Here is a 14670-nt window from a genome sequence, read left to right as displayed (position 1 = left end):
GCTTTCGTATGTCATTAAAACCGTTAGCGACAAGTAATTAAATACTTTAATTGGTTTATCACTGAATTAAACTTGGATTTTCCTTGGTAGCATGTTAAGTTTGACATCTTATGGTAAAGCTGAACCCAATCAGCCAAAGGAATGAAAAATCCCAATTGTAATGCAGATTGTTTTTAGTCCAAAAAATAAATAAGTCTAAAAAGAAGGGAAGAAAATGAAATTACTTATATGCTTGGAAATGAAACAGCTAGTTGAAGCTTATTTGGAAACTAAATTTTTTTTTTATTATTTTGAAATTATAATAAATTTTCTTGATTTATTTTATTTTAAAAAAAAAACATAAATGGGTATGTCCAAATTTTCTTGCTTATAATTCATGAAAGTCCTAATGGTTTCCATAAAATTAGTGAGTTGCACAAGTGAGGAAAGAAACCTAAAAATTAGGTTTTTTGTTGCAATTGAAAAGTGATTATGTGAGGGATGACTTCACCAACTTTGTTTCTTCTTCTCAACTTCCATTTATTTATCTTTCCCAATTGGATTACGAATAAGAAAACTTCTCTTTTTCATCCTTAATTAATCTATGGAATTTCAGCTGGTTTTTATCTTTTTTTTATTAAAAAAAAACCATAATGTTGATTATAATTAAGTTAATAATTATATTTAAAAAAAATATTTTCCGTAAAAGAAATAGAAGCCTAAGTTTAAAAATTTAATTTGACTTTTTTGATAAATCAATCCCATTTAATTCTTTATTTTAAAGATTTAAATTTTTAATCAGTTTCATTTCGGATTATGAAAAAAAATGTAAAACGAAAAAAAACATAATTGAAATTAGCCCAAGATAAGTAAAAGGCTCAAGATGAACTATAAATGAATTTAATCTATCTAAATTTCTTCGGTTCAATTTAATTTTTTTTTAATTCGATTCCTTTTATTCTATTATAATATAAATGTTATTTTATTAGATTTTTAATTTATTTAAATTTAATTATAAAAATATTTTATATAATTTATAAGCAGGTCAAATTTGCATATAAATTTTAAAACTTAAATAATTTATTTATTTATACTAATATAACAAGTTTATAAATATCAATAAAAAAATAAATTAATATAAACACTCTGTTTATAAGCTAATTCGATGGATTAAATTACTATAATATTTTTATTAAAAATTTAAAATTATAATATTTATTAAAATTTAAAATTTAAATTACTATTTATTTTTTATATATAAATTAATTATTATAATTCTATTCTATTTTATTTTATTTTAAAATAAACTTCTAATTTATTATTAAAATATCTCTTAATATTTAATAAAATTTAATATTTTTAAATGAATATAATTAAAAAATAATAAAAAGTTATTTTTTAAATGTGTGTGAAAAATTTAAATGGATAAAAATTATAAGATGGAGAGAATTTATTTTAATAAAAATAATTGATAAAATAGAAACACTAAAAACAAAACTAAACTTGACCAATCCCATACAATTCTGAAAGTTGGCACATGATAATAAATCACAAATTAGCCAAGATTTGAAATTACGTACCAAATTTCAACCAAACTCAATAACACATAAAATGCTTGATATGAGATGTTATCTCATCCCATCTAATAGAAAAATGAGAGAAAAAGAAGAGAGACAAGAGAGAAGAGAAGAAAAGTGGTATCTAACCAGGGAGGTGACACTCTTTTTTAGTCGTGGTAGTTTCTTTAGGTGCCTTTTACAGATCCTTTGTTTATTTCTGTTTAGTTTGTTTTCGGTTCATTTATTATGTGTTGCTTTTTTAGAGTTCTGTTTGAGCAATGGATTTGGTAGTACTCTGCTTCAGTTGCTTTTGCCGGGTGTGCCAGAGGTCGGTGATAATCGGCGTCTTTTTTCAAAGTGGCTTCAAAATTATATTAGACTAAAAATGCTATGAGCCATTTCTTTCTCTACAATGGTGGCTTTGAATTTACGGGATCCTGATTATATATCATCGACTGTGATTAGCAGTTTTTATTTTATCGTTGTTTCCTATTTTGTCGGCAGTGAATTTTTTTGGATGATTGTGTAGTTAGAGCTGTGAAGACGTATGCAATGGTAATATCTTGCTATAGTTGTGCTTGGTGCTTGTTGTTTTTGCTGTAGTTGTGCAACGATTTGCTTGAGCCGTCAGTATTGGATCCGTGCGGTGGAGGATGCTTCTCGAGTCGATTTCTATCCGTTTATATCTTCTGGATTGAATTCTATAATTTTTTTTGGACTGTAGAGCTGAACTTTTTTTTAAATTTTGATATTAACTCGATTAGACTTTATTAAAATGCATTGATAAAAAAAATTTAATATTAATTATAAATTAAATATTTTAACTTGAGTTATTTTTAAAATTGAGAAATTTTATATCTAAATTCAATCAAAGAATAGTTTTTTTTTTGAAAGCAATCAACCAATAGTTTTATATATATATATATATATATATATAAAATTCAACCAACTAAATGTTTGTTTATTTGTGGCGGATTACTTAGCGAAATCGTTAATTGGAAGTTCTCTTGAAATGTAAATTCTGAAAACGTCTTCTATGGAGTCTCGTTACTACTTGTAAGCTGATACTGTTGGAGTTATATGGTCTCATGGCTTTACTTAAGGGTTTAATACTCTCTTTGCTATATAAAAAAATACTTGTTTCTGATGATAAAAATAATAATCCAAATATAATCCAAATATAACATCCAAGAGAATAATCAAAATGTGTCAATTTCTTATATTTTATTGCAACATATCAAATTGGATAAAGACTGGCAAAAAAGAAAAAAGAAAAGGTGGACAAGACGAGGAATATAAATTGGTCTAAGGCATCAGAAAGAGTGAAGCAATAAATTACTTATTAGAAAATATTTTTCACGGAATATATTTTTTAAATAAAATTTATTTTATGTAAACAAATAGAGTTTTAAAACTTAAAAAAAAACTCACTTGTAATTGATTAAATTTAATATTTTGAATCGATATAGATTATGTATTTAAAATTATTTAAAGTAATTTTAATATATTTAATTTAATTTAATTAGAGTATCTCAGCTTAAATTAGAAAAATTACATTATTATATGTGGATGCTATAAAGTTATTCTTATTTAAAGATCCTGGTGTGAAAAAAATGAATATAATTATGATTATACATTACTAATATATTTTTTTAAATTAAAAAAATTAATTAATGAATTTTTTATAATAAATTTTTTAAAAAATTAAATAGGTTCATTGACTATGATTATATAATAAAAGAAATTGATATGATTATATAATAATTTAAGAAGTAAGATGCAAAGCATGCCTCACATGGCCACTCTTTAATTTCAAAAAAAGAAAAAAGAAAAGAAAAAATTATTTTAAATTGTCATCTAATTATTAAAATACTTATTATGATTATCATCATCATCTTCACAACTCCCATATCCATTATCTCACTATCACACACAACCCAAAAAGCTCCATCACTCTCACCACAACTTTCTTAAAAACTAAAAAAATTGATTTTCAAATACAATAATTAACAGATTATAATTAAAAATACATTGTCGATTTGTAATAATGAGTTGTTAATAACACAAACTCCTACTTTCACCAATAATACAAATACCTACTTATATACTAACTTAAAATTATGACGAATTTAATATTTAAAATTATAAAAAATCATAATAATTAAATAAAAGTTAACTGAGAAAAAAATATAAATAATAGTAAGTATTGGATCTCAAATACTCTGCCCATAACTATAATTAAACCTATAATTAAACCTATATAAGAAGATCGGATCATAGTCTCACCAAAATCCGTTATGCGTATCCATTCATTAGCGCGCGGCTTTGACTTCGTACAAATAGACCAGACAGAACAGAACTCAGGCCCATTGAAAAGTGGGTCCATCCACTAGCGCACGGCCCTAACTTCTTACAAATAGGTCGGACAGAACAGGACTCGGGCCCATCGAAGGGAGATTAGCTCAACTGACCTGATGGGTCAGTGGGGTAACAGACCTCTATACATCTGGAATTGTGTCCACATGGCACCGGAGGGAATTAAATGGCTACCTGACGATGGAAAAGGACACAGTACATTCATATCTACAGCTCCGCGTGATAATAATAAGGTGTACCGGTGCAGGACGACGGTTATGCATCACTAAAGGACAAAAGAGAAAAGGATAAAAAAGGAAGGCATGAACCAACCAAACCAAGTTTACAAATACATACCTTGAGCCTACTCTATATTGGATCTCAGAACATCAATTGGCGCCGTCTGTGAAAAATGAAGGAGATCCTTTCGTCACTGAAATTCTCATCCTCACCAAACTTACTGAGATCCGCATGGCCAATCACGTCAAACACCATACTGGAAACACCTTAAACAATCTGAGCTCTACTTAGGAAAGGAGCATAGTTCTTATTTTCTAGTCCTACCGCCCCACTGAATCAACCATCTGTGTTATTTAACCCTTTGCCAACTTCAACAGGGACCATGCCTCGAACCACCCTATATGACCGTAAGCTATAAAATATGGTTCTTCAACTCCAAAATACTGCTCATTGGCTAGGACAGATGTTGCAACAAAGGGGACTCAGTGCCGCCGGTCTCAGAACATGACTGTCGGCACCATAAAATCGGTTGAGGAGATGAAGACCCTAATGAAGTAGGTGACTGGTCTTGGAACATGATCGTCGGCACCACAAAACCGGCTGGGGAGACAAAGTCCTCAATAAGCTAATTGAGGTGATGAAGATTCCAGTGAGGTAGGTGATCGATCTCGAAATATGGCCTCCGGCACCACAAAACTAGCTAGGGAGACAAAGCTCTTAATGAGATAGGTGACCAGTCTCGGAACATGACCGTCGGTATCGCAAAACCAGTTGAGGAGATGAAGACCCCAATGAGGTGAGTGACCGGTCTCGGAACATGACCGCCGACACCACAAAATCAATTGGAGGAATAAAGACTCATGACGAAGGCCCAACAATAGCAAGGCTATAAGCCCAAGAAAAGTTAAACTGGCGAATACGCTACCGACCTAAGAAAGGACTTCGGCACACATAAAATTCAACAAACAAACAAGAGCCTGGCTCCGACCTCACAAAAATACTCGGATCACAAGAATACAAGTGAAAAGAAACCTGAGTTCGACCTTACCAAAGGGCACAGATCACAAAAATATAAACGAAAATTCTGGCTCTGATCTCACAAAAGAGCTCGGATCATAGAAAAATGATATGTCGATCTCATAAAAGAGCCCAGCATGTAGAGAAACTAGTTTGAGGCATGATGCCAACTTCATAGTAGAGCTCAGCATATGAAAAATTAACCTAAGGCATTATAATGCCAACTTAATAACAGAATATTGCCCACTGAAAAGTTAATTTGAGACTCACAGAGCTATAACACTATGACGACCTCGAAAATGAGCTTAGTGCCCTTAAGGCCCAAAGGCAAGAAAAGCCAAGGCAAAATCAAAGCAAAAATAAGCCTTATTACTAAACCCCATCAACAAGCATGCTAATAACAGAAAAAAAATATAAAGAAAACACACCTAAACCTGAAGGCAGGACTATATAAAAATCAAATACCTTAACTAGCTAAAAGGCAGTACAAGTTAAAATAAGGAGCTGTGAGAAAACTAAACCCAGCTCATACAAAGGCTTCAAGAAAATAGAAGGCAAAAAACGCTAAGGCATTCAATAAATAAAAAAAATAATACAATAAAAAAGATGCCATACAAGTAAAACAAGATTAACAAGCTATCAGATCGGTGAAGTCCACAGGCTGTACACATAAAAACAACCTAAGTATGGAAATATAAGTAAAGCAAGCTAACGAGCTACCAATCCGGTTCAGTTTATAAGCAATATACATAAAAATAGCCTAAGTGTAAAAATGCAAGTAAATCTGATAAATAGAAAAAATAAATAGACAGAGTTCTAATAACAAAATTTTAAAATTTTATTAATTATTGGAGTGAGTTACAGGGGATGCAGGGGAAGAGGGAGCAGAACTAACTAAATCATTTATAGGGTTATTTACAGTATCTTCCCCTTGAGATCCAAAAGGCAAGCGAGGAGTATACTTGGGTAAAGGGTTATCATCTACTCTATAGCGCACCTCCTTGCTATTAGAGTCCACTTCAGGGGCTCGTAGGTATGCCAACGGAGTGGAAGGGACATCTCTAGTTGACTTAAAGCCCTGATTGTAGCCCAAAGCAAACATGCGATAGGCCTCTTTGTACACTATCTCTTTCATCTCCGTAGAGGTCTCACACTCCTCCAGTCGCGCTTCACAGGCCTGCTGGATCTTGCCTATCAGCTCTACAGAGTCCTTGTACTCTTGCAAACGCTCCTTACAAGCCTGCTGGACCTTATCCTCTGCAGCCCGGGCATCCCTTAATAATGCAAAACACCTCTCCTCTATAGCAGTGACCTCTTGACGGAGTTGTTATTGCTAGAGACGAGACTTCTCCGCTATCGAACCCATGCCTCTCAAGTCTTCGATGTGCTTGTTGAACTCCTGCTGGAGGATAGTAGTGCGAGCTAAAGCCTCATCACGCTAGGCCCTAGTCTCATTATTTTGATGGCAAGACTCCTCTAAAGAGGACAGTTGTGCTAAGGCCTCGTCTCGCTGAGACTCAGCTGTAGAAACTTGTTGGGAGGCCTGGACAACCTCCTCCCTCATATCCCCCAGTTGCTTAGTGAGGTCCTCAATAACCCCTTGGAACTCAACGATCCATCTGCGGGCCTCACCAGTGGCAACAATGTTTTCATTCCGGTGCTCCTCAGTGATGCATTGCTCCACCGAGCTCTAAAAATACTGGTTTCAGGCATCGATTTTTAGGAATACCCCGCAAGCCTGCCATAGAAAAATAAAATTAAAAACCTAAAAGAAGTTAGAAATACCCTTGAGAATGGTAGATGATTTACCATGAGGAACATCTCTCTCAAGCTGTCCCCGAGGTCATTCAGAGAGCAAGTGTTGAACATCGCATGTTGCCTAGTGGAGCGAGCAAGGTGGCTAATGAGGACCAGAAAATAAGGATCTAAGGCATCCAGAGTTCCCCCAAACATCTTCTTGCAGAGCATCTTGGCTGTTAAAGCCGACGAAGATTTATGAGTCACCTCGGAAGCATTCAAGAGCCCATTTTCTGGAGCCAGCGATAGCTGCTCCATGGCCTTCTTCCCCTTATCAGCGGAGGGGGGAGGGACTGTCCTCGTAGACTCTGTAGTACGAGCTCATTTGGCAGCCCTACCTTTAGTAGCAGGCTCTAAAGTCCAGGCCCGCTTGCCGGCTACCCCTCCAATCACTATGGCCCCCACAGCCTGGAGAGGTGGGACATCCAAAAGGGCAACTCTAGTGCCCTCCTCCGAACTGCTCTCGGCAGACTTGCTGAGTGTAATAGGCTCCTTGGAAGCCAGTTTAGGAGCAGCCAGAGTCTTGGCTGGAGCTGGCACTTTGGTAGGAACGGACGTCCTCGAGGCTGCAGATCAAGAACCTCCTGTTGTAGGCACCAACACCAAAGTAGGGGTAGGGGTAGTAGAATGGTCTCACGGGTTATGTTCGCCACCATCTTTTTAGCCTTAAAGGTTGCCAGGTTCACTCTCATGCTTTCCCGAGACAGGAAAAAGTTTTTAGGAAGCTTGATGTTATCCATAGGAATAGCGAAAGCTGAAAAAAGAGATGTCAATCCAGTTAGAACTCAAAATAATAAAAAGAAAACGCAACAAGGAAGAAAACAGAAAAATAATAATACCAGCTTTCCGGCAGTCTCAAAGGCTGGATATGAATATGCACTTCTTGATGTCATACTTCTTCCTTACAGAGGTCAATCGAAGAAGGCATACTTGTTCCAAAAGAGTCAACCTAAGGAAGTCGTTACAGCCTTGAGGGACTTCCCTCCAAGAGAGATCAACATCCCAGTTGATCCTCGAACTCTCTTTCGGCTCGACAACCACAAAGGTCTCGACGCGACCTTTTATCGAGTCTTTGTACCCAGTGAAGATAAATAACCCTGTCCTAGGGACCAAAGTAGTAGAACACATGGTTAGACCGAATGAGGCGGAAGAAGGTGGAGAATAAAGCGACAGGGGGCAAAACCTCAATACAGACAAACGGACTCAAAGCAGCACATAAACAAAATGAAATTGGGAGACAACATATGAGGAGTCACTTTGAAGTGACAGAAGACCTCAATAAAGAAAGGGATAAAAGGAAAGGTCAGCCCGAAATCACGTTGTTTGACAAAAAAGACCAAGTTGCACCCTTGCTGGGCGTCTATTAAGCCCGTAAGAGGTGGATTGAGAAGGACAATCCTTTCATTAGGAAGGGGAGCCTTATTCCTATAAATCGTGGTATTAGCATAGTCGCTGGAGAAGAAATCAGAAAGGAAAGAAGGGGTAATAGAGGACACCAGACCCATGATAATTGAAGTCATGAGAAGAGTAAGACGTACCTCAAACTAAGAAAGCAGGTATTACAGAGAAGAAGGAGAGCAAGATAGTAGAGGTAGCGCAAGAGAAAGAACCATAAGTGAAATCAAAAGTGCGAATTTGAAATGGGTAAACGCAGAGAGAAGATGTTTTGACAAAAGCAAAAAGCACTCCTAGAGCCGCACAGTAATAATTGGAGTTTCGGGATTTACCCCCTCATTAATCATGGAATAAGTAGCGAGTGGGTAAAGGGGCTCTTGATAACTATTGAGTCTCGGATACCCTGACCATAACTAAAACTATATAGGAAGGTCGAACCGTAGCCTCATCAAAGCCCGTTACGCAGGTCCACCCACTAGCACGCTGTCCTAACTTCATGCAAATAGCCTGGATAGAACAGGACTCGGGCCTATCAGAGGGAAATCTAGCTCAACTGACCTGATGGGTCAGTAGGATAATAGACTCTATACATTTGAGATCGTGTCCACATGGCGCCGAAATAAATTAAATTGTCGCCTGACGATGGAAAAGACACTATATTCATACATACGAATTCTCGTAATAATGACAAAATGTACTGGTGCAGGATGACGGTTATGCATCACTAGAGAATAAAAAGAAAAAAAGATAAAAGAATGAAGATATAAGCCAACTGGATCAAGTTTTGAAATACATATCTTGAACCTATATTAGATCTTTAAGACATCAAATAATATTATTTATCATTGATTGTACGGTAAATTTTACCAGTGGAGCTTCATATTTTTATAAAATGATAAAATTACCCATCAAACTTTGTTAGATTATTTGCTTTTCCTTTTTATTTCTATGCTTTAATTATTGATCATTTGAGAGAAAAAATTATAAATAATATCATTTGTTGTTGATCTTACTGTAAATTTTATTGATAAAACTCCAAAATTTTTATAAAATGTTAAAATTACTTTTATCTAAATTTTTTAATCTATAAAAATTTAAAAATATATTAAAAAAGTACAATACAGTTTTATCGATTTTTTTATTTAAAAATCTTTAATTTAATTTATAATAAAATCATACATATATCACACCATTAGTAAATAGCGACAATTTTTAAGCACCGTCAGATATATTGATATGAATATCATATTAAAAAGTACTAATTTAATAAAAATTGAATGAAAATAAGTGAAACTATATGATTTTTCTTTATATTTTTAATTAATAATTATATTTTATTTATCATATTTTTTAATAACGTCAGAAAATTATTGCTATTTGCTAACAATACGATACTATAAATATTATTTTGATATAAATTAAATTACAGACTTCAAAATAAAAATAAGAAAAACTATATAATATTTTTTTATACTTTTTTAAAATTTTAAAATACAGTCAATAAAATTTAGAGTGTAATCAACTATATGTATGATTTTTTTTATTTTTTTAAATAAATTATTGATAATATAATTAATTTATATTTAATTATCATAAATTTTATAAATTCATGTGTTTCATAGATTACGAATTGAGGTAATTAATAAATTAATTTTAATTAATATGAAAAGATATAAATATATATTTAGTCATTAAAAATAATTAGCTACAAACCCATCAACAGAAAAGATTAATAAAGAAATCAAGGGACTTGAAAATCCATGAGATTGGCACATAGTTTTATATTGGCATGAGTTTACACTTATCTCCACCTTATACCAAACAACAAAACAAATAAATTATAATAATTAACACTTAACTAATCATCATCAACTACAATTCAACGTCTTCATTATAAAATTAATACTAAATCCATTCCAAGTAAAGGTATCAATGGATGGGAATTTTTTTTTTTATTTTAAAAAAAGAATTTAAGTCCAATAGAACTCTTCCATCTTCCAATAGGCCTAAAAATACCATTAACCCACTTGATTATCCTACTCATACAAGCCATTTCTTAACAAACTTCCTTAATGTTAAGTCATCTCATTTTCTAATTTCTCTACAATTGCATGTGCTTAACCTACCTTATTACACTATCCATCACTTTTTCTTTCTTTTTTCTTTCAAAATTTTGAATCGTTGAAATCAATAGTAATTAGAGGTGACCAATATTTAGTTCAAATCGAAAAAATCGATCAAACTGAATTAATTTAAAAATTCGGTTCGATTTTTTATTTATTTCGATTTGATTTGATTTTTAATTTTAAAAATTTCGGTTATTTCAGTTCGGTTCGATTTTAATAAAAAAAAATCGAACCGATTACTGATAATAATATATTATTTTTATTAATATAAAGATATTAGATCATATTAAAGTTAAAAATATTCTAATTAAATTTTAAAATATTAAAAATAAAATATAAAAAATAAAAAAATTATTAAAAATTCAAACCAATTAGACTGAATTGAATTAAATCAAATCATACCGATTCAGTTCGATTTGATTTATAATCTTAGTTTGATTTAATTTTTATAAATATTAAAATTTTAATTTTTAATTTATTCAATTCGATTTAAATTTAAACTGAATCGATCACATGTTACTCTTAATAATAATAATTTATTTCAGATTTAGTTAAAATATTAAATTTTAGTAAACGGTAAAAATATTAAAATTTTAACTTTTTAAATAGATGTTAACATTAAAATTAAAAAATTAACAGTTATTCATACTAATAGAATATGTTTGGAATAAATTTAAAAAAATTAATAGAAGAATTAGAGAAATTTTTTACAAATATAAACATAAATTTATTAATAATCGTAAAATCGGTAATTACGATTAAAAATTTAATGTTGAATAAAATTTCAAAATATTATGTTTCAAAAATATTTATTTTTCAAAAAGAAAAATTATTTCCCTTGCGTCAACCAGGAAGCCTGACAGGCTAACACTTAAAAAACAAAAGAGAAAGAAACCGGGAGCCTAACAGCCACTAGAATTGTGAAGAGTCGGGGATGTTCAACTGTAATAAGAGTATTACGTGGCAGAAAGTTACATAAGCAGAGACCACGTGGCAATCAGGTAGAGATTCCAAGAAAATGGACGGCAGGATGGTGGTAGTTATCCGATTGATTGTCAGTTATCTTTTAGCATGTGAAAGAAGCCAAACTCAAGTGCCACGTGGCATGAAAGATAACAAGAACGCGTTACGTGCCGTATGTCCTGACACTTGCGCGTCGGTGAAGCTACTGCACTCTCTCCCCCTCAGTACTTCTAAGTTAAAAAACTGTACTCGCTAACTGTATTTTTTATTGACATAAATACCCCTCCCTCTTATCTTTCCCTCCATTTTTATTTATTATTCAATGACTATTTTAAATTTCACACGTTTTATACTTTAAATGTGATTATTACAAAATCATTTAAAATTTTAATTTAATTAAATATAATATTATCTTTTAAATTAAAAAAATAATTTCAAAATTAAGTAGATTGAATTTTTTAAATTATTTTTTTAACATGTGAAACAAAACTTTTATTTTATTAAAAAATAAATTAATATGGGTATTTTGGAAGTAAGAAGAGCAAGGATTTTCTAGAAAAAACGGGAGAGTTAATCATGAGATGAATGGAACACACGTGGCATACAGTGGGATGTTCCTGAGGAAGATAGGCCGTCTTTTTAGATAGCCAACAAAAAAAAAACACAGACAATACAAAACCAAGCGTATGAATGTTCAAACTTGGAACAATACACACACAACACAAGCGACAAGGCAAAGTTAAAAACCACTAACAGTTATCACATTCCCTAAGTAACTGCATAAGCGCGTGCAGGGCGTGATGTATATCTTACGTGGTCAAAATTCGAAGGGTTCAGAACTAGCTAGGAAGTAGAGGGTATTGCTACTGCCTTCTAGAAAAAGACTGCCTGGCTGCTAGCTGCTACAAGTGAAGTTCTTATTATTAATATTTTTTTATTATTTTTTTAATTTATATTTGTATGAATTATATTAAGGAAAATTAGTATCTGACGTTTACTAGTTTATTTTCATTTAAAAATTACAAAGTTAAAATATTTATATAAATTATTTAATTATTTGCCAAACAAATCGTTGATCGATTTATATTATAGTTAATTAAAGAATCAAGTAAATAAATATTTAAATTATAAAAATTAAATAATAAAAATTTATTTAATGGAATAACGACCGAATTTAATTTTATAAAATATAAAATATTTTTCATTAAATAATTTTGAAATATATGTAGGGATGTGATAAGGAAAATGGTATGAAAGTGAAATTTTTATTTGCATTTTACGTTGGGAAAAGGAAATATCCCTTAAATTGGCATGGCATGGAATTGTATAATTAATATGGAGAGTGAAAATGAAACAAAAATGGCATTTTCTTGGGAGGAAAATGGTGGTTTTTGGTATATGAGATATTTCTCTTGTGCTTTTTTTGGAAGCTTTTCTCTTTCTAATTTATTAATTTTAAATTTGGGAATTTCTTAAAATTTTAGATAGTGAAAAAAAAAAATAGAAAAATCAATAGAAAAACTTTTCATTTTTCATGTTTGGTTGAGAAGAAAATAAAATTTTGAAATGAAAAAAGATTTTTACACTACTTTAAAGAAGCTATAATAAAATGTTTAAAATTATAAATACATGTGTACATTGTATATATAATATTATTTTTTTCTAGGATTTAATTAAATTTATCCGCCACCCTGCCTTGTCATGGATGACCCAAAAATCACGAAAGCGTGCACCACACGCCCAAAAGACCCACATCTTCAACTTGCCCATTTACTATTTCTTTCTCTTTTTGCTAGTTAAAAAAGTTAGCGTACCATTGATTTGACTTAGAATCAGTCCTCTCTTTAATTTGCAGCTGTGTGCTCTCTTCACTTGACCGACTTCACTCTCTCACCAACTCTCCCATTCTCTCCTCCCCCGCCCCCCAAGCCTACCCCCTTCTATATATATAAATCCTCCCCTCCACTTCTTACTCACACATCATCTCCAAGCAATCGCTTCCCTCTATTTTCTCTCGTTTTCTCGCACTTTCCCACACTTTCTTTCATCGAGAATTCTAGAATTAATCCAATCTGTTATGGCTCTTGAAGCTCTGAATTCCCCCACCACAGCTACTCCTTTTAGTTATGAAGATACCTGGACTAAAAGGAAAAGATCCAAGAGACCTCGCAGCGAATCCCCTCCTACTGAGGATGAGTATCTCGCTCTCTGCCTCATCATGCTTGCTCGCGGCGGCGCTGGCGGATGCACCACTAAAGAAGCTGAATTTTCGTCTCCACCGCCACCACAACCGCCTGCTTTGACTCTTTCTTATAAGTGTACCGTTTGTAATAAGGCTTTCCCTTCTTATCAAGCTCTTGGTGGACACAAGGCTAGCCATAAGAAATCCTCCTCTGAGACCCCCACCGCCAATGATAACCCTTCATCCTCTAACATCAGCAGCACCACAACCAACACCGCCAGTGGTAGGACCCATGAGTGTTCTATTTGCCATAGGACTTTTCCCACCGGTCAAGCCTTAGGTGGCCATAAGCGCCGTCACTATGAAGGCCCTATTGGTGGTGGTAACAACAATAGCAGCAGCGCTATAACCTCATCAGAAGGCGGAGCAAGCCAGAGTCAAAGTCAAAGTCAAAGCCGTGGCGGCGGAGGCGGCTTCGAATTTGACCTGAATTTGCCGGCTGTGCCTGAGTCGAATGATTTAAGTATCAACCAACGAGCGTTTAGAGAGCAAGAAGTGGAGAGTCCTCTGCCTGGAAAGAAACCAAGATTGTCATTGTTGCTTAAGCAAGAAGAAACTGAAATGATCGTTTCCTTGCAAAATTGATTTACAGAGATACATAGATTTCAGATTAGGATGATTAGAAAGATTATGTTTGAATTTTTTTTATTTTAATTTTTTTTTATGGTTCTGTACTGTACAGAAAATTTTTTTTTCATTGTTTTTCTTGAAAGTCTCATGTTATAATTAATGTTTCTATCCTCTATCTTTCATAATAATAATTAATTTAATTTTTTGATATGGTTGGATTTTCTCTTCAATGGCAGGATTTATTTATTTATTTTTAATTAATTATGTTATCTCACTTATTTTTTAGATGCTAAGTCTCAAAAAAAATCATAACCGCGTGAACAGCGCAAGGACAGTAGGCACCCATCACTACTGGTAGTGGGAGGTGGCGGTGGTTGTGGTGGTGGAGGTGGAGGCGGAGGTGTTTACAAGGAAGAACCAGCTAAGG

At 32.9% G+C, this 14670-nt stretch overlaps 1 protein-coding gene across 1 annotated transcript; it reads left to right on the top strand.

Annotated features, from left to right (window-relative positions):
- The first annotated feature begins 13290 nt into the window (after positions 1 to 13290).
- Positions 13291 to 14451, top strand: LOC110618678 (zinc finger protein ZAT10). Its single transcript, XM_021761891.2, has one exon. It carries the CDS (start codon positions 13509 to 13511, stop codon positions 14256 to 14258), a length of 750 nt encoding a protein of 249 aa, XP_021617583.1. The 5' UTR covers positions 13291 to 13508; the 3' UTR covers positions 14259 to 14451.
- Positions 14452 to 14670: the final 219 nt, after the last annotated feature.

This window comes from Manihot esculenta, chromosome 7 (genome assembly GCF_001659605.2).
Source record: "Manihot esculenta cultivar AM560-2 chromosome 7, M.esculenta_v8, whole genome shotgun sequence".
Taxonomy (NCBI): Eukaryota; Viridiplantae; Streptophyta; class Magnoliopsida; order Malpighiales; family Euphorbiaceae; genus Manihot; species Manihot esculenta.
The sequence above is the reverse complement of the archived record's forward strand: the minus strand, read 5'-3'. Positions and strand labels throughout refer to the sequence as shown.